Genomic DNA, 20,434 nt, shown 5'->3' with positions numbered 1-20,434 from the left:
GCTTTTCTTTATCACGGCTCGGTTTTATCTGTGGCAGGTAGGTTGAAGCATTCTGCAGTTTTACATCCTTCCCAGAGTGATGGCTTTTCCTTTCCACACAAGCCTTCCTCACTGCCCTGTCGGGATATGTTAAAGGGGATCTCTTCTTGGAAAGGGAGCTGAATGGCCTAGGAGATCTCCCTAGTAGGTGGTTTCACTGTACTGGCTAACCAGTACCCAGCGAGGGCAACGGTAACGTATCCGCTGGGTCTAGGCTTGAGGCCTAAAGGCAAGTAGGAAATGCAAATGCTATTTCAACCCCCCCCCCCCCCCCCCCCCCCCGCCCACCGTGCTCTTAATAAGAAGGCAAAGGAAGAGCAGAGTTAAGGCCAATGCTGGGTTTGCAAACTTATCCAGAAGCTCTGCAAAGCTTCACAGGCTCCCCGGCCGAACACAAGGGAACTCGGTGCTGCCCAAGGCCATGCGTTGCTTTGCCATCCACATCCTTTACGGTGGAACGGCGCTGCACGGAAGTCCAAGTCAGAAAGCCAACAGAAGGTGCTTTCCAAACTTCCACAACTGGTTAAGTGTCTGCAAGAATATGTCCTTTTCAGAAATAATAGTCAAACCAACGCAAGGTTAATAAAGGCTTTAATTTCACACACAAAAAAACTCTATGCATAATTTAAAAAGGAAACAAAAACAAGGAAAAAACCGTAAAGGATACAGAGGAACAGTTCTGCTAAAACACAGATAAAGTGCCGCTCCATAAAAAACAACATAAAGAATCAGAACCAAAAGTCACTCTGAACACAAAGAAAGGAATCACCTCACAAAATAATATGGCCAAAGCTGCCAGTAAACCTGGTAGTGCCTCAATTAGGCCAAGTGTAGGAAGCTTGCTTCTGTTTTCCCCTCCGTAGCATAAATAAACAACACTGACAAGGGGCCAGAAAAGTCGGGGATGGAAGGAGAAGCTCAGAGGCAGGGAAACCAGGGGACCAGGTGTCTGCACCATACGCGGCTCACTCTGCACACTCCCTCTGCTCTCAAAATAGACCACTTCAGTCGGCTGCTCAGTTTCTTGTTTCGGCGTTAGACCTAACAAACTTGGGTTCACACCCAGACCCTCAGCCAATCTATTCTTATGCCAGTGGGCATGCCTATACTTCAAACCTCTGTACTTCAGTCCAATGTCACTATAATCAACACTTATATTCATACTGGCACACTTTTTATTAAAAACTTCAAAACCTCAGACACAGACAGCATATGAAAAGGAAAATTTACTAATAGTGTGTAACTATGATACCACGAAAGAGACTGCCTGAAGTCTCGTATTCAAAGCATGCCATAAAGGAGGCAAGGACTGTGGTGAGACACAGCAAAAGAATTCTGGCACAAAACTCACAAGACCTAACAAACTATAGTTTGCCAACCAAAAATATATATATTTTCAGATGTTAATAAGACATCAATAAAGACAAAATTAGCATTTTGAAGTAATGCATTAGATGTCAGAGGGCAGAAATCTGTTTAGTTTTGTCACACTTAAAGAGAGCGTTACTCAGTGTAAAGCAAGAGGAGGAGGAGGAAAAGGACCCACCTGTTTTGGGGGGACAATTTTAAGTGCCATGCATCTGGTACTGGGTTGTTGGTGATTTTCCCAAAAATCTCCATATAGACACAAGGTCCACGTGGACCTGGAGATCCAGCTCTGTTTTAAAACAAAAGACCACCAAAGGGGTCGATTAAATCAAACAGGGCAAACCAAAGGCTGGGTGACTAGGAGCATGACTGCAGTCACCACAGCGCAGAGAAGAAAGGGGGAAAGGGAACATTTTTATTAGTCTCACTATAATCCTTTTCAGTGGATCACAGATGAGTTTCCAACCCCCCGATGCTTTCAACTACATATGAGACACGGCCAACAATCTCTTCAGTTTAGGTGTTTCCAAATCATTTTCCTTATGGAACTCTATCTGTAGCTGTACACGTGCGCAGAGATGTTTACAGAGTTACACAGTGCTAACTGCAGTATGAAAGAACAGGTAAATTCATGAATTCACTTGCTGAGGCTTTAATTCTTAAAGCTGCTCTTTTAGAAGAATTTTACACTCGATCAAGAAGAGGAATACGGAAATGCGTAGTCTAACGTTTGTCTCCCAGAGTTAATGAACTGATGTTTAAATATCACTGCATACTTCTTAAAATGTAAACACATACATTTGTTACATTTGTTATTGAGCCATTAAGTTAGGCCTGAAATTAACAGACCATGGCAAGTAAACAAATAGCTTTGGAATCAAAATACAAACAGAAGAATAATTCATAGATTTTCTTTTTATTCTATCCCGCTGAGACAAAACTTAAGAGTGTGCATACACGCATAAATATATTCCCTACAAACAGAATCTATCTCCTCATAGGCCTAAATTATAATCATGGCTACTAGAGTGATAACAACATCCAGCCATATGCAACTTTCCAATTCTCCATAATAGCATCAGGTGGTAAGAATCAACAAGCTTGAATTTTAATTTAGTTTTCTCTCCCAAAAAATTCCAATTAAGATCAGTTGTGTGCAGAACTAAGTGCTGTGAAGTTCCAATTCGATGTCATTTAAAATAATATAACGACATTGGGTATTCGCGATTGGAAGTTTAGTTATTGTGCAGGCTGCTGGGGACTAAAGCTCTCTGTCCCTATCTAACTTGTCCCTTCCTGGCCCCAACATGCCAAATGCCCCGTCCCCGTGATTCTGAGTAAATTGATTATATGCACAAAAATTATATTATCAACTTATAATTTTCAAACATATACAGTCAGCTCAAAAAAACAACAAACCTCATCAACATAGTCCAGCTAAAATCTCCATCTGTAGTCATTAACCCTTCATTGAGCCAAAATGAGAAAGTACCTTTGTAGTGAAAGGGGGAATAGCGAAAGGAGGGAAGGGAGGGAGGAAGGCTGACCCGGCCACAACGATGGACAGAAATCGAGGAAAATTGAAGTCCTACACTTGAAAGTATGTGAGCAGTGAGGTAATTCATCCGTCCCAGTAACCTGTTTACAGCTCACAGGTCCTGCTCAACACATGAAGATCAAATCAAATTAGGTTTCTGAGGCTAATGCACTTCTGAACCACACACACACACAAGCTACAAAAAGCAAGTCAAATGAGGGTACCTCCCGGGCAAGCCAGGCTCACGGCATTATTTGTTTTTGTAATGCCCTAATGCACCCCTCACTTCAAATCATTACCAATCATTTTTACCAGTGCCTCTCAAAGCTCTGAAATACAGACACAGGGAAGAGAAGTAATAAATAGCTAAAGAATTTTGATCACCACTTCACTCATTTATGAGAAAACCAGTTATTTTCAAGCAAAACAAAAAAAAACCCCAAAAAAGCTAGTTTTTAAAACAAATATTTTCCTCTGCTCTATACTACTCCTGCATACCCTACCACTGTGCCATTGTGGAACGTTCAGTATAGTAATAATGTAGGTAAATAGAAAGAGGCAAAGATTTTGTCAGCAGTTAAGCAAAAGTGCCAGGACCATTTAGAATTCAAAGATTCAAAATTTTAGAGTATGTTACTCTGTCAGAACAGATCCAAGTTTCAAGAGTGGGGCTTGAGCTCTCTCAAGGGGATCTTCCAGAAAAGATGTTGCATCTTCTGTGACAATGGACTTTAAAATGTTTTCTCCCCTTGAAAACCTGATGTGGTTTTGTCCCTACCTCAGAACCAAAGAGTAATTTCCTTGTTTATAATAAAAGCGAGAAAAAGAAAGAAAATGTTGAAGGTTTCATTTTGCTATACTTAACTCTGTGTGACCTTAATGATTCCTGGGCTCACCAAATTATGGTGTGGACTGACTTCTACTCTCAAACTTGTTCTTTATATGGTTTCATGACCTGCTTAACCAAGCTGGTTAATAATGGCAGCTGAGTGACTAGTGTAGCACCCCCATTCAGCCTCAATTCAAAGCACCTAAAAAGGAAGATAAATATATTATGCACCTTTGTTATTTGTTAGTTCTTGAAATTACCTAAACTAACCATATTTTAATTGCCACCCTGTTTTAAGGGCAAAGCCAGAAAGCAAACAGTTAAATGTTCAAGCTTCATCCTATAGTTCACGTACTTAATTTCACACCTGCAGTAGGGCTTTCAGCTTTAGTGGTCCAGAGTTTTAGCTTTAATGCAGGAATACTCCTCTTGACCTCTCTCTATTTGAGAGACAGAGATGCTGGCTTTCTTCCTTATCCCTAAGTATCCTTGCTGGGGAATCCCAACTGGGACAATATTATTTTCCTACCTCTTGAAGTTTTGGTTGTAATCTGTTAGGGTAATGCTTGCTCCATGTAAGAATGATAGAGAAGAAAAGTAAAAGATTCTATCTTCACCACCAAAGTAATACAGATGATATAAATGAACATACTGTGTGAAGGAATCTCTTTAAAGAAAATACAAAGCATACAATGACTACCAAATGTGGGACCATAACACATTCCAAAGCACCAACAATCCTTTTCTTGGGACTGCATGTAAACGGGAAAAGCATTACAAATTCATCAAATAATTTTTTTAAAAAAAGCTCCTCAAGTCAGGTGGCAGAAATGCCCGCCCTTTGCAAGGAGGACAAACTGTCATTAGTGTAACATGGAGAGCTCGCTTTCCAGTGAACTTTACTAATAAGAAACACACATGAAAGATTACAGACTGGAGTGAAACTACTCAAGGAACATAGAGCTAAATGCCAACTGATATGTACATCTTCACGCGTTTCTCAGGTGAACAGACTCTGACAACTTCATTTCTTCTCCAAACTGCTGTGCTATTAGTTTTGAGCAAGCATACTCTGGCGGCTCATCCTAACTCTTTAAGGCTCCATTCATTCCATGTGTGTGTGTGTGTGTATGTACATATATATATATTTACAACATGTATTCCTAAGACAAAAGGAAGCGCCACTCTTGTAGGAGAAAAAGAGGATAATCAGCTACAGATGTGAGACCAAAGTTTCCATAGAACAATTAGCATGGAGCATTCCGCATAATTGCAATTTTCGTCTTTTGGTTTGGCCCTGAGCTGTTTGTTGCTCCCGCATCAAGTAGAGTTCCAAACTCTCCGCAGGCAGAGGAAGGTGAGGTGGGCGGCAGTAAGAGAATATGCAGTGCACACTGCCAGCCCAGGAGTTTGCTCCTCACGAGGCCTGACGAGTGGTCTTTCCCACGTCCATGCTAAGTGCCTGAGAGCTCTTTTCTGTTTCTAGCAGTTCATCAAAGATCTCCCTTAAAATAAAACAAAAAATAAAACAGGAAATTCAGTGAGCAAAGACAAAACGATACACAGAAAATAGACACTGATAAAGCCTGCATAATCCCATTTTTTATTTTATTTTATTAAATTTTATTAGACAAGCAGCTCATTCATTTGATCACCATTGTAACCCCAGGTGCTGATTTTTGAGAACACTAGGGAGGGAAGGGTAATATCCACCTTTGATAAAAATGCTATTTAGTTCCCATCCATATAACTCAGATGTTCTAGCTGATACAACAGGAAGACCAAAAAGGTTTATGATAGGACAGCTTCTATCATAAAACAGCCTTCAGTTTTAAGTTCCATACCTAGATGCTACTGTGATGAGTAACCAATGCTGACTTGAGAGAAAATATTCTGGACTTATAAGGAAATATCAAGACATGAGCCCTAAGCAAAGATAAGAAAACCCCAAAATTGTCAACCAATTAAGTGATGGGCACATTTTATCCTTAAAGGAAAAAGAGTTCGGCTGATTTCTGGCCCCCAGCTTCTGATCTGACAAAGTTTCTTACTTGTGCATATAAAAGAAGATGTAACCACTCCGATCTCGGTCACTCTGCACAGAAGCCTCCTGGATTTTAGACACTTCGAGGTCATTATAAGTAAACCACGCCTGCTTCTTGATGTCGTACACATCACTAATGTAATGACCTGAAATAAACAAACTCTTAAAATGGAGGTTTTTGAAAACATTGCTGAATTTTTCTCAGGTACAGGAAGTTTCAGAAAGAGATAAAAACAGCCACCTCATCCATCTTACTGCCGACAATGCTTCTAAACACCACTCAAAACATATGTACAGAAATTTAAGGGAGGGATATACTACATTGGGACAACTTTTTAGATAAATATATTTTCTTTAGGGGAATTTTGGCCATTTATGAATAGAGAAATAAAAACAGCTGCACCTATTAATACAATTCACATTTAGTGTGATCAAAGAAAAGATTTCAAAGTTTTTCTTGATGTATTCAACTTAACACCTCACAAAGCTAGGTACAGAGCAACCTAATAAGGAGCAAATGGGGGCTACTTCATTTACTAAATGCTGAAATCATGATGTCCATTTACCTGAAGAAGAAGTGCTACCAATGTGACTGACAACACTGATGAGCCGATAGGAATGAGGAAGATTTCCTGTCTGGAAAACAGAAGTGGGCAAGACTTTTAACTCTTCATTTGACTAAAAGAAGAATATCCAATTTAAATTTATTATCAAAGCTGACTTGGCTAAGTTTCAGAGTGTGTGTAGTCAGACTCAATAAAAAATCCAGCAGTTGGTATTGTCCATTGACCCAAGAACTCTACTCCCAACTAAGAATTTATCCTAGGAAAATAATTCAAAAAAAGAAAAGAGTATATATATAAAATTACTCACTGGAGAATTATCTATAATAATGAAAAGCTGGCACTAACAATAGGCCCAATAATAGTTAAATGGTTAGTGGTATATCAACTCAATATAATATTATTCAGCTATTTAAAAAAAATTACGTGGGTCAGTAACATGTTAACTTGTTTTTCAAACCCACATGAATGCACATAATAACCGTAGCTCTATAAAAATAGGTATTGTGAAAATTAACAAAGGGAAATCTTACTTAAAATGGAATCAGGAGGCTGGAAGGAGGAGCTCCCATGAAGTACTACTCAAGGTCAATTACAGGAAAGATACTTAATTATACACCCCAACAGAAAGTCCTCAACAGGAAAGAATCCTCAATTGCAGGAAGAAATGTACTTTGCATCCCAAGCAGAATCAACTATCCCATCAACTCAGCAAATAAGAAACCATCACCACCCTGAACTCTTGCTTTTCTCCAGTGGATTTTAGTTCAAAGCAAACCCTCCCAATTTCCCCCCTTTTCTCTATAAAGTAACATTCCTCTCGCTTGATGGTTGGATTTGCCTATGGTCTGCTACAGCATGCAAATTCTGAACTGCAATTCTTTAGCTGTTTCCGAATAAACTTGTTTTGCTGGTAAGATAACTAGCTGTTTTATTTTTAAGGCTCGCAGTATGTTAATGGGTAAGTACAGAAAAACAGAATGAAAAAAATGTTGAGTTGCTGTGTTGCTAAAGGGATTATGGGTGAACTTTTAAATATTTAAAAAATGCTATTAAAATATCGTTAATAGAAAAATAAAACAAAAGTGATATTCATGCACTGCAGGTAGCACTGTAAGGTACAATTCTGGGAAGGAATATAGTTATATTAAACCAGATACCATTAAAATGATCATAAACTTTGATGCAGTAATTTATTTCTGGGGATTTACTTAAAAGAAGAAAATCTTAAATATAGAAAACATTACAATCATACACAGTTCCTCAGTGTATTATTACAGTGAAAAAACAGAAAAAATTTGTTCAATGTTAAAAATTAAAATAAATAGTATGTTCATTTGAGGGAATACAGTACAGCAGTTAAAAATAAAATTCTTATAAATAACTAGTTTTCAACAAGCAAGATAAAAACTACTTATGACTTTTTAAAAGTATACTTGGGGGTAGGGATGGCAAAAGATTACATCAAAATGCTAACAGTAATTGTGTTAGGATAGGGGGATCCTGGGTAATTAAAATTACAAAAAATTTGGAAAATGGGAGAAAAGCAATTATTTAAGGAAAAAGAAGGCTAAAAAAAAAAAGATTCCAATGTGCTATATAGTTAATGTCATTAATTCTACAGATTTTACTGAGTAACAACCAACTAGTTTTGGTATTTAACTTTAAAGATAATATAGTTTTCATAGAACTCAAGATGACTTTAAAGAGGAGGAGGAGTGATTCTGACAGTCTGACCAGTTCTGCTCAGGGAATAAAACATCACGTACCTCAGCGTTTCTTTTCAGTTCCTCAGCTTCAGCCTCTGTGTACTCCATATCTAAAACATCCTCATTTCCAGAGTCCTCATCAGAACCCAATGAATCCAGAAAAGAGTTGTTAAACTCTGAAGAACACAAAGACAAAGTCTTGTAAAAGTTCTTGGAATAGACACAAAGAGATAGGCTTAGGAAGATATAAGATGGCTCGAGGTATACGTTTTATCATCCCAAGAAAACACAACACATACTATTAGGGTTCCAATTCACCCAACCCACTCTGGGGAATAAAAATTCAGACACCAGGTATCTGTAAAAGAAATGTCCCTTTTTCTTTTAAATATATTTATATGAAAGGGAATATAACTTTCATAAGAAAGGAATAAAACTGAAAGAGAATATAATTTTACAGATAATCCAGTTTCACTAAATTCTGTATTATACAAACTATATATTAGGTTCCAAGTACTTGGTGCATATTGTAGATGCCACTAGGAAATACAAATTAGCTCTCAGAAAAGAGATCATAAAAAGGCTGATATCCTTTCATTTTGTTCAGTATTAAGTCCTTTTTGAAATTTATAAAAATAATGGAAATTCAGTCTTTAACTCTTAAGTTTCACCTAAAATACACTAAACAAACAAATCCAAGATCCATTTTTTTCTTTAATAATGTGCTTCCACTGGAAGAATCCATCTGTACCCACAGCTTTAAAGACTCCCAGGAGCATCTGTACACAAAGGGCTCTTTGCTTCGAAATAGAATTAATTCCAGTAGAACCACATCACAGAGTTGTTTAAAAGACATGAACACCTAAGAATGGGAAGAACAAGAAAAGAGACTATAGCATCGAATTCTGGAAGGTAGAAAGTAGGTGGGTGACTGATTTAGCCGACCTAAGAAAGCCAAAGCCAAATCCTTAGGCAGTAAGGGGAAAGTTAAGAATCAATCCAAATTACATCACAGAATCCTCAAAAGACATACAACTTGGAAGTAGCAGGTACCTCTGAAACTGGAGGCCAAGGAGGGGATAAAAATAGGGATTAGGTGAAAGCTGTTTGAGAAACAGACTGCTAGATCCACTTCCCCCCTACTTCATGCTGAGGGCAACAAGAGAAGTCTAGAGCTTTATTCTCTGGAGAGGGTAAAACAGCCTCTGGATGAGGGGATGCTGGGCACAGGGAGGCCATGAATACCACACCGAAAATGGGAGTAGGCAACAGTCTGCACACTGAAGGAGGAGAATACCCCCTGCCCCATTCCTACGCTTGGCTCCAGAACGTTGGCAGTCACATCTTTTACCTTTAGGTAAAGGCAAGAGATTAGAAAACTCTTCTTGAGGAATCTGACCGGCCCAAGAGAAAAAGGCCTAAAATATTAACATCATCCCCCAAACACTCCCACTCTGTAAAACTCAAAGTTGATAAGCCCAGTTATTCATGCGCTCAGAGATTCCAATCATCTTTTTAGTCCCCTACTCTGAACCATGAGCTGACAGTCAAGGACCACCCGACACCGAGGAAAGCCTCTAACTAGCAAGACAGAGATCATAGCAAACACACGGGACAGAGCAATCTGGGGGAGACCATCTCCTGAGGGAGAAGAAAGCCTCAAACAAACACACAAATGAACTATATTTAACATCCTCAAGAGAGATGAGATGGTATTGCTTCCCTGAACAAAAAAAGACCTTATAAAAAAGGAACATTTGCGAAACAAATCAGTTCTTGAAAATTAGAAATACGGTAGAAATAAAACACTCCAAAGAGGGCTTAGAACTGGAGATAAGGCTGGAGAGACTCCCCGAGAACAGAGCAAAATGACAAAAAGAGAGGAAACCGGACAGAAGACAGGAGAGAACTACGAGGGCCAGACTAGAAGATCTGGATTACACGAGTTTCAGAAAGAAGAGAGAAAGCGGAAGGGAGGAAATCAGCAAAAATTTCTTAGAATTGAAGGACACAGCCTTCTAGATTAAAATGATCCAGAGTACCCAGCAAAATGGATGAAACAGACCCACATTAAGGCACATCACTGTGACATGTCATCACAACAGAAACAGAAGATCCTACAGCCTTTCAGAGAAAAGAGGTCACATCAGGATAAAGAACGACTTTAGACTTGTCAGACGGCAACCCTGTAAACAAGCCTTCTGTCACTGCCCAGCAGCATGAAACCAGGGGAAAACAATGCTCTCACAATGCCTGCAAACCCAGAATTCTACATTCAGCCAAACTATCCAGCAAACAGTAGAACAGAATTAAATTTGCAAGCTCTCCAAAAAATCGAAGTCACATCTCCTCTTCTTCAAGAAAACTACTGGGGATGTTCTCCATTCAAGCACAAGTAGACCAAGAATAGGGAAGCGAGATACAGGAAACGGGAGATTCAAACAAGGAGAGAATCAGAAGGAATCTTCAGCAGAATGGTTAGGAAGATCTCAGGATATCTGTGCATGAATGTAGAGGGCAACCAGTCCAGATTGGAGCAATATGACCTGAGACAGCCATCATCACCACCACTATATCTTTTTTTTAAAAAATTTTTATTGAGTTTATGATAGTTTACAACCTTGTGAAATTTCAGTTGTATATTATTGTTTGTCAGTTGTGTTGTAGGTATACCACTTCACCCTTTGTGCCCACCCCCCACCCCCGCTTTCCCCTGGTAGCCACTAATCTGTTCTCTTTGTCTACATGTTTAACTTCCACATGTGAGTGGAGTCATACAGAGATTGTCTTTCTCTATCTGGCTTATTTCACTTAACATAACTCCCTCAAGGTCCAACCATGTTGTTGTGAATGGAACAATTTTATTCTTTTTTATGGCTGAGTAGTATTCCATTATGTGTATATATATATATATATATATATATATATATGTGTATATATATATATACACCATATCTTCTTTATCCAATCATCAGTTGATGGGCACTTAGGTTGCTTCCATGTCTTGACTATTGTAAATAATGCCACCATGAACATAGGGGCGCATGGGACTTCTGGAATTGCTGACTTCAAGTTCTTTGGATAGATACCGAGCAGTACTATATCATCTTTTTAATCTGAGGACAGAATGCCTGGGTGAGTCTAGCTTGAACTCTTATTTGTAAGTGTCTCAACTACGTAACAGTGAAATTCTTGCTCCTTCCTCCATGCCGTGTCTAGATCAGCCTAAGAAGACTCATTTTGTACCACCAAAGTGTTCCGCTTTGATCTACTTCTGAGAGCCAGAGAAAGACCACAGTCATCTCAGAAACAGAAAATACAGAGTTTAGCCCACTTTCTGTGACCCCATGTCCCTGTGGACTTCCAGCACCTGGTCTATATTTGTTCTGCCAAATGCCATGCCTACGGGGAACTTTATGTTTCTGAATACTCACTCATCACTGCCCACTGACTTCCCCAGAGTGAGCTCTTGTAAATTCACAGGGAAGCTGAAGTCACAGTATCTTCTCCCAGGAGTTTTAAGAGTGGCAGTACTGCTCTTTCATACAGATGGATTACAGATTGTCCTGGCAATTTACTTTTTCAAAATTAAAAAAATATAGTTTAGGGATGTGGATATAGATGGTAAAATGACTAAAAAGAAAGGGAAGCTAATGATGACTACAAACACACATTCGAACAGTGGTTTCCTCTGGGAAGGAGTGGTACAGGAAGGATGTACAGGTAACTTCTAACATTCTATTTCTTTACCTGGGAGGTGTTCAAATTTGTTATTGTTATTAAAAATAACAAACACATTTTATATGCTCTTCTGTGTGTGATACATTACATCATTTAAACAAATGTAATTAAAATAACCTACACACCTTGAAGACTTAACTCTGTAGCTCTTTTGAGGTCATCGTCTTCTTTCTGTTCCCAAGCCTCCTAAGGGGACAAGAACAAAACTAAGGTATTTAAAGAGGTATTGACTAAACTCATTTAATGAGAATAAAATCAGCTGCTCTACAAGTATTTGCTAATAGTGTCTTCCATAATCTTATGGACATGTGGAATATGACCTTTGGAGGGATGTGGAGAAGTTCTTTTTTTAAAGATTGGCACCTGAGCTCACAACTGTTGCCAATCTTCTTTTTTTTCCCTGCTTTTTCTCCCCAAATCCCTGTATGTAGTTGTATATATATTTTTTTAGTTGTGAGTCCTTCTAGTTGTGGCATATGGGACGCCACCTCAGCGTGGCCTGATGAGCAGTGCCATGTCTGCGCCCAGGATCCAAATCGGCAAAACCCTGGGCCGCTGAAGCTGAGCGCGCGAACTTAACCACTTGGCCACAGGGCCAGCCCCCAAGAAGTTCTTTATTTTTTCCCAAACTGTCCTCCTAAAACACAACCTTAGGGGTTAAAGAGGCTTAAATGCTATCTCCTCTAGTCAGTGGTATTTGGCTTGCCAACCAAAAGCCATTCAATGTGACATGATGTAATTCCCTTTCTTCTTATACGTATGAAATACCTGGCACATAGCAGATACTCAGAAGATTGCTCTCTTTTCGTTCCCCTGATTTACAGCATTTGACAATTTCCATGGTATAAATACTCCCATCATGGCCAATTTTAAGCTCCAACATGATGCTGAATGCAGAGTTGGGAAGAAGTGTGCACAGTCGGCTCTCCTGAGCAGACAGTGAGCTGGCTCTAGCGTACCCATGACCCTAAGTCTATGACAGCAAGACAAACAATATTTCCACAGTATACTCTTCATAGATATTTATTTTTATTCTTGCTAAAGTAACCAAGACACCTAATAGAAGCTGGGTAAATACTAAATGAATGCTGTTGACTGCTACTTTTCTAATACACCTGAGATTCTCTTAGAAAAAATAATACCTCTGAAAATGTCTGAACTAGCTGACTAACTTTAAAAAGAAACAGGAAAATGTTGACTATAAAAAAATTTCCCCTCTCATCTTCAGAGAAAAGATAATTTACAAATGATGCATGAATACAGAAAAAATACAATTTAAGCAGAATTGTTTTATACTTTTTAAAGTTACTAAAGTACACAAGAAGCTTATAATGAGCTATTCTGCATTAAAGTCCTGGGAGCAATAATATTGTGTTTAAGAAAGCAACAGAGACATTCCCCACGAGGAAATATGATTATTTAGACTTCTTCAAGTATATAAAGTCTATGCCGAAACCAGGAGGTAAAGGACTACTTTAATTATTAATAGAATGATGCGGTTATACCAAACTAAAGAAACTTCATCTTATAATCCTATCCTCACATCTGAGAAAAATAAGATAGTTTTAACTGGGTTGGCTAACAAGAAATAGGATAGATGTCTTTCCTCAATGAAGAAGAGGGGTGCTGAATTTCTTTTTCTGCACCATTGTTAAGAAATCAGACCTTGGTCTTTTACATTATAAGTAAGTCTTCTAAAACAAATGATTACTATCTATTATTTGCAAAATAATTTGACATATATACATCTTGATGACAAGGCAGCTAGGGATGTACTTCCTATAAATAAAAGGATATAGAACAGCTGGTTCTGAAAAGGTTTTAAAGCAGCAGTTCTCAACCTTGGCTGCACATTAGAATCACCAAGGGAGGGGCCGGCCCCGTGGCCAAGTGGTTAAATTTGCGCGCTTCACTTTGACAGCCCAGGGTTTCACTGGTTCGGATCCTGGGCGCGGACATGGCACTGCTCGTCAGGCCATGCTGAGGCGGCGTCCTGCATGCCACAACTAGAAGGACCCACGACTAAAATACACAACTGGGCAGACCTGGGGAGAAAATGTAGGAAAAAAAAAAGAATCAACAAGGGAAGTTTCAAAACATCTTTATTTTTTAAAAAAAACTAGATGCCCAGGGGCTGGCCCCGTGGCCGAGTGGTTAAGTTAGCGCGCTCTGCTGCAGGCGGCCCAGTGTTTCGTTGGTTCGAATCCTGGGCGCGGACATGGCGCTGCTCAGCAAGCCACGCTGAGGCGGCGTCCCACATGCCACAACTAGAAGGACCCACAATGAAGAAAATACAACTATGTACCAGGGGGCTTTGGGGAGAAAAAGGAAAAAAATAAAATCTTTAAAAAAAAACAAAAAAAAACTAGATGCCCAGACCACACCCCAGATCAATTACATCAGAATTTCTTAAAACTCCCCAGATAATATTAATGTGTAGTTAAGATTGAGACCCACTGTTTTAGGGAGATTAGATTTCTTAATCTGATTATTTGCAAACATTAAAACTATGCATCCATTCTAGGGAATCTTGGTAAATTTTTATTACTAACATGACTTTTATTTCATAGGATTAGACAACCATGAAAATATCACCTTTTACTCAGATATGTCAGATGACTGCAATACTGCAAGTCAATCAGCTTTCGCAAATATAAGCATAAAAAACTAAAAATCGAAGAATAGATTACTACGTAAAGAAAACAGCAGATAAATCTTAGCCTGTAACTAAAATCTGAAATTTCAGATAATATTCCTGAGAATTTTACATTCAAACAGTTCATAGGAAAAGATTCACATTGTGATAAAACGACCAAAACAAATACATTGCCTTAAAATATTAATGATAAAATCATGGTGGTATGCTGGTTTTTCTATAGTTTTCAAAATAAATTTGGACTGGGGATGATCTTTAATATTCCATCTTGCTTTAGCATGCAATAAATTACAGTGATGGGAGGTAACCAACAATACATTTTATTGCATGTGGATTAAAAAAACAATACAAAACAAAACTATCGATGTTTCTATTCAAACCCAAGGCAAAGCCCCAAACAAGTTTTTTTGTTTGTTTGTTTTGATGGATCAATGACTCATTGTATGTAAATCACCTGGAACGATGCCTCACACACAGAAAGTATTAATTATTCTAAGTGTTACTTACATATACTAATTATTATTATTCTGTTTCTTGGAAAGATAGGTACGGAGAAAGCAGCAACATAAACATCTCTTACTTGCTCCTGGAGGCTCTGAGCCAATGCCTGCTGAAGCTCTTGCTCTTCCCTTTCACGCTCCATATCATACTGCTGGAGCCAATCAACCTCTCCTTGAGATCCTTCCGGAGTTTTATTTTCTTTATTCTCATCACAGTCTTTAGTTATTTCAGTAAAACTGGCAGGATCTGAGGAAGCAGAACATAACATAACTGGGAAATCCTCTCTAATAAACTGAAATCTCTGGACTAGAGTGACATCTACTGCTCAGAGAGTAATTTATCCTAACTTTATACATAACTTGCTTGGGACATACAATTTCATCTTACTGTATCTAGATCATGGTTTCTGAATCTCAGCACTACTGAAATTTTCGGTGGGACAATTTTTTGCTGTTGGAGGGTTGGGGGGCTGTCCCATGCATTGTAGAATGTTTAGCAACATCCTTAGCCTCTACCTACTAGATGCCAGTAGCAACCTCCCTCCCCAGCAGTTGTGACAGCCAAAAGTGACATTGTCAAATGTCCCCTGGGGGACAAAATTGCACTAGTTGAGAACTACTGATCTATAGCAATTGTCTTGAAACTTAACCAATTATCAGAAGCACCATGGTTAAGGATGGAGAAGAATAAATGGCCACATCATAGGTCATAATGTCAAATGACCAAGTACTAGGAATAAAGTATTGTTTAGAGTAAATGAAGTAAGAATTAGGCTAGAATGATTAAGCTAATGTTGACATCTTCCCATTTATTACATTATGTCAAATGAGTGTTTTCACATTAATAATCAAATAAGCTTTGCGAATATTCTATGTCAAAAGAGCTACATACAGTATGTAATAAACATCTCATGTACTGCACAAGTATATGACAACATGTATGCTTAAAACACTCATCCAGGGAGATAAGAAAAAAAATTAATCTTTCATTTCTTTTTGTTCCTTCTCTATCTCTAGACTAAGACTAACTGGAATAACCAGTATGGTCATGATTTTGTTCTGGTTATTCGAATTTCATTATAATTTTTAATACAGGTAAGAGTCAGGAGAAGATGATCACCACCCCCCTTCGTCCCTTCCATTTCAAACTCTTTACCAAGGCAAAAATTCTCATCTTAACAAGTTAAGGAAACTCTCATAAAAAGAATTTAACTGGTCACAAGAATTACCTTTACAGATTCATTTTATATAGATTGTCTTAAAATTAGTATATGCTCTTTACCTGCCCTAATACTGCATTTTAACCATTTAAATGATCAATACTTTTCCATAGCACAAGACAACGCTGAAGCTTACAACACCTTGGTTTTAGACTCTAAATCAGCAACTAGTCATCATTTTTTAAATGAATTGAATTATTGACTGAATATTTACCATTAAAACTAACCCTGAATATGCACTAAAAGAGGAAAAGAAACGTGGGATACATTAAGTGCAAAAGCAGTATGACCCCAATTAAGAAAAATTATTCTGGAGATGTCAATAATTTCTTCTTTTCTTCTCTTCTTAGAGAAACAGTCATTTCCTCAGCCTGGAAGGGGCAGCTCTGAAGCTTGTATGACACTACCTGTCTCTCTGGCCTTAGTTTATTCAACTAGGAATGGATATTTGAGGCAACCAATCAGATTACTTCTTTTGGAAATTTGGAACTGAGACATTCAAAGTTACCTGATGCTAAGCATTTCAAATGGAAGAAATATTTGAGAGTTGAAGCTGCTATTTTAGCACATAGATGAGTAATATTATTTTTATTATCAAAATATACTCATAAAAAAAGGTGACAGAGGAAAAAAAAAAAAGAAAAAAAAAGGTGACAGAGGGAGGGAGGTGACATCAGCATTATGGTGGAGTGAGCTTGCCCAGGACTCTCTCCCCTCCAACACACAACAAAAAGGAAGAACCATATTCCAACAGAAAATACCCTAAAAGCACAGGAATCCTTGGAGAGTCACAGCAGCCACACGATGGAGGGTGGAGAGGCTGGAGCCCCCCCTTTGAGGAGCCCGGAACGGGGTAACAGAGAACTTCGCTCCCTCCCCTAAAGACTGGGATCGTTGCCCAGGGAGGCTCCATGAGGGAAGGCGTGGGGGAGGGGTCGCACATCCACAGGATCACCTGGGACTCCCTAGCGCCCTTGCAGCCTAGAGGGAAGCCCTCTAATGGGCAAAAGCTTTCACCTGGGGTGACCTCATGAAGCCCAGACCCCAGGAGACCAGACAGTGAGAGCCGAGTGGGAAACCCGGACAGCATGCAGGAGAAAGCACCCGTCCTCCGACCCGCATGTTGCGCCATCTCAGCTGAAAGCAGAGAGCTCAGAATACCTGGCTCTCCAGCCCCATCCAGTGGCGATAGGCTGTAACTGCAACTGAATAATATCACGATGGGAAAACCCCATTCTTCCAACATCAGGCAGTTCATCAAATCTCCAGAACAGAGAGAAAACAACAAATACCCAGAATTCAGTCCTGAGGACTCAGAAATAAGTAAACTAAATGAAAATGAATGCAAAACAGCTATCATCAAAAAACTCAATGAAGTAAAAGAGAATATAGAGAAACAATTCAACAAGTTCAGGAGCTACTTCACAAAAGAGACTGAAACTATAAAGAAGAATCAATCAGAAATACTAGAGATGAAAGACACAATTGAAGAGATAAAACAAAATACAGATTCCCTGAATGCTCATGTGGACACCATAGAGGAACGAATCAGCATAATCGAAGATAGACATGTTGAATTGCTCCAGACAGAGGAGAGAGAACTGAGACTAAAAAGAAATGAAGTAAGCCTCCGAGAAATATCTGACTCAATGAGGAAATGCAACATAACAATTACAGGTATTCAAGAAGGTGAATGGAGCAGAAAGTGTGCTCAAAGACACAATAGCAGAGAACATCCCAAATCTAGGGAATGAGAGGGAAATGTGTGTGGAGGAAGCTTTCAGATCGCCTAGATTTGTCAATGTAAAAAGACCTACTGCAAAGCATATAGTAGTAAAACTGGCAAAAATGAATGACAAAAGAAGAATACTCAGGGCAGCAAGGCAGAAGAAAATAACCTATGAAGGAACCTCTATCAGACTTTCAGCAGATTTCTCTGCAGAAGCCTTACAGGCTAGGAGAGAATGGAATGACATATTCAAAACTTTAAAAGATAAAAATCTTCAGCCAAGAATACTCTATCCAGCAAAAATACCCTCCAGATATGAGGGAGAAATTAAATCTTTCCCAGACAAACAAAAGCTAAGGGACTTTGTAGCCACAAGACCACCCACCCCCCCCAAGAAATCCTCAAGAAGGCCCTCATACATGAAAAAAGAAAAAAAGGGAGAAAGGGGTCACAAAACACAGAGTAAGGAGACAAACAGAGAGAATCAGAATAGGATAGCAAATATTCAACTACAGCATTAGGATAAAGGGAAGGAAAACACTAAAAACAAAGGCAATCTTGTCACTTTAACCACAAACTCACAACACAAACTGGAATAACATATGAGAATAATAACTTAGGAGGGGAGGAGGAAAGGGACTGAATCAGTTTAGAGTGAGGAAATAAGAGGCCACCAGAAAATGGACTATGTTATACACAAAATTCTGAATACAAACTTCAGGGTAGCCACTAAACTAAAAAGCAGAACAGAGACACAAAAAGTAAATAAGGAAAAAACAAAGAAACACGGCATAAAAAACTGCATAATTCAATGGGTAAACCAAAACACACAGGACGAGAAAAAAAGGAAATAGAGGAAAACCAAAAAAGGAGTGATATAATAACAGCATTAAGCCCTCATATATCAATAATCACCCTCACTGTAAACGGACTGAACTCTCCAATAAAAAGACACAGAGTGGCAAGATTGATTAGAGAACAAGATCCAACAATTTGTTGCCTCCAGGAAACACATCTCAGCTACAATGACAAATACAGGCTCAGAGTGAAGGGGTGGAAGACGATACGCCAAGATAATGGCAAACAAAAGAAAGCAGGTGTCACAATACTTATATCACACAAAGTAGACTTCAAGATAAGGTAGGTAAAGAGAGACAAAGAGGGGTAATATATAATGATCAAAGGGACACTCCATCAAGAAGAAATAACGCTTATAAATATCTATGCACCCAACACAGGAGCACCAAAGTTCATAAAGCAACTATTAACAAACCCTAAAAGAAGATATTAAAAATAACACAATAATAGTAGGGGACCTCAACACACCACTCACATTGTTGGACAGATCATCCAGACAGAAAATCAACAAGGAAACAGTGGAATTAAACGAAAAGCTAAAACAGTTGGACTTAATAGACATATACAGAACCCTCCATCCAAAAACAGCAGAATACACGTTCTTCTCAAGCGTGCATGGAACATTCTCAAGGACAGACCATATGTTGGGAAACAAGGTAAGCCTCTATAAATTTAAAAAAATTGAAATAATAACAAGCATCTTCTCCAATCATAATTCTACAAGGCTAGAAATTAATTACAAGAAAAAAGCTGAGAAAGGGACAAAGATGTGGAGACTAAACAATACACTATTGAACAAGCAATGGATAATTGAAGAAATTAAAGAAGAAATCAAAAAATATCTGGAGACAAGTGAAAATTATAACATGCCATACCAACTCATGGGATGCAGCAAAAGCTGTATTAAGAGGGAAATTCATCGCAATACAGGAACACCTTAACAAACAAGAAAAATCCCAAATAAGCAATCTCAAATTACACCTAAATGAATTAGAAAAAGAAGAAAAAACAAAGCCCAAAGTCAGCAGAAGAGAAATAATAAAAATCAGAGCAGAAATAAATGCTATTCAAACAAAAAAGGCAGCAGAAAGGATCAATGAAACAAAGAGCTGGTTCTTAGAGAAGACAGATAAATTTGACAAACCCCTAGCCAGACTTACAAAGAAAAAAAGAGAGAAAGCACAAATAAACAAAATCAGAAATGAAAGAGGAGAAATAACAACAGACTCCACAGAAATAGAATGGATTATAAGAGAATACTACGAAAAACTATATGCTGACAAAATGGATAATCCAGAGGAAATGGATAAATTCTTAGACTCTTACAACCCCCAAAGCTGAGTCAAGAAGAAACAGACAATCTGAATAGGCCAATCACAAGGAAAGGGATTGAAACAGCAATCAAAAGCATCCCAAAGAATAAAAACCCAGGACCAGACAGCTTTCCTGGGCAATTCTACCAAACTTTCAGAGAGGATTTAATACCTATCCTTTTCAAGCTATTCCAAAAAATTAGGGAGGATGGAACACTTCCTAACACATTCTACGAGGCCAACATCACTCTGACACCAAAGCCTGACAAGGACAGCACAAAAAAGGAGAACTACAGGCCAATATTGCTGATGAACATAGATGCAAAAA

The 20,434-nt window shown here is 38.5% G+C and overlaps 1 protein-coding gene across 10 annotated transcripts in view; it reads right to left on the bottom strand.

The window, feature by feature from the left end:
• Positions 1-613: 613 nt before the first annotated feature.
• The window catches only part of USP37 (ubiquitin specific peptidase 37), a 130,136-nt gene continuing 110,315 nt past the window's right edge, over positions 614-20,434 (bottom strand). For 9 of the 10 annotated variants that reach the window (XM_070489715.1, XM_070489716.1, XM_070489717.1 and 6 more), the window contains 6 exons: positions 15,067-15,233; positions 11,956-12,016; positions 8,150-8,265; positions 6,384-6,453; positions 5,825-5,963; positions 614-5,278 (listed from right to left, as the gene is read on the bottom strand). In XM_070489715.1, the coding sequence (XP_070345816.1) occupies positions 5,191-5,278; positions 5,825-5,963; positions 6,384-6,453; positions 8,150-8,265; positions 11,956-12,016; positions 15,067-15,233 (641 nt within the window). In that variant the 3' untranslated portion in view covers positions 614-5,190. Of the gene's footprint in view, positions 5,279-5,824; positions 5,964-6,383; positions 6,454-8,149; positions 8,266-11,955; positions 12,017-13,722; positions 13,876-15,066; positions 15,234-20,434 lie in introns of those variants that run through there. The other variant, XM_070489720.1, reaches the window with a different exon arrangement.

This window comes from Equus asinus, chromosome 19 (assembly GCF_041296235.1).
Source record: "Equus asinus isolate D_3611 breed Donkey chromosome 19, EquAss-T2T_v2, whole genome shotgun sequence".
Classification (NCBI taxonomy): Eukaryota; Metazoa; Chordata; class Mammalia; order Perissodactyla; family Equidae; genus Equus; species Equus asinus.
Note: the sequence above shows the minus strand (reverse complement) of the source record. Positions and strands in the feature narration are given on the sequence as shown.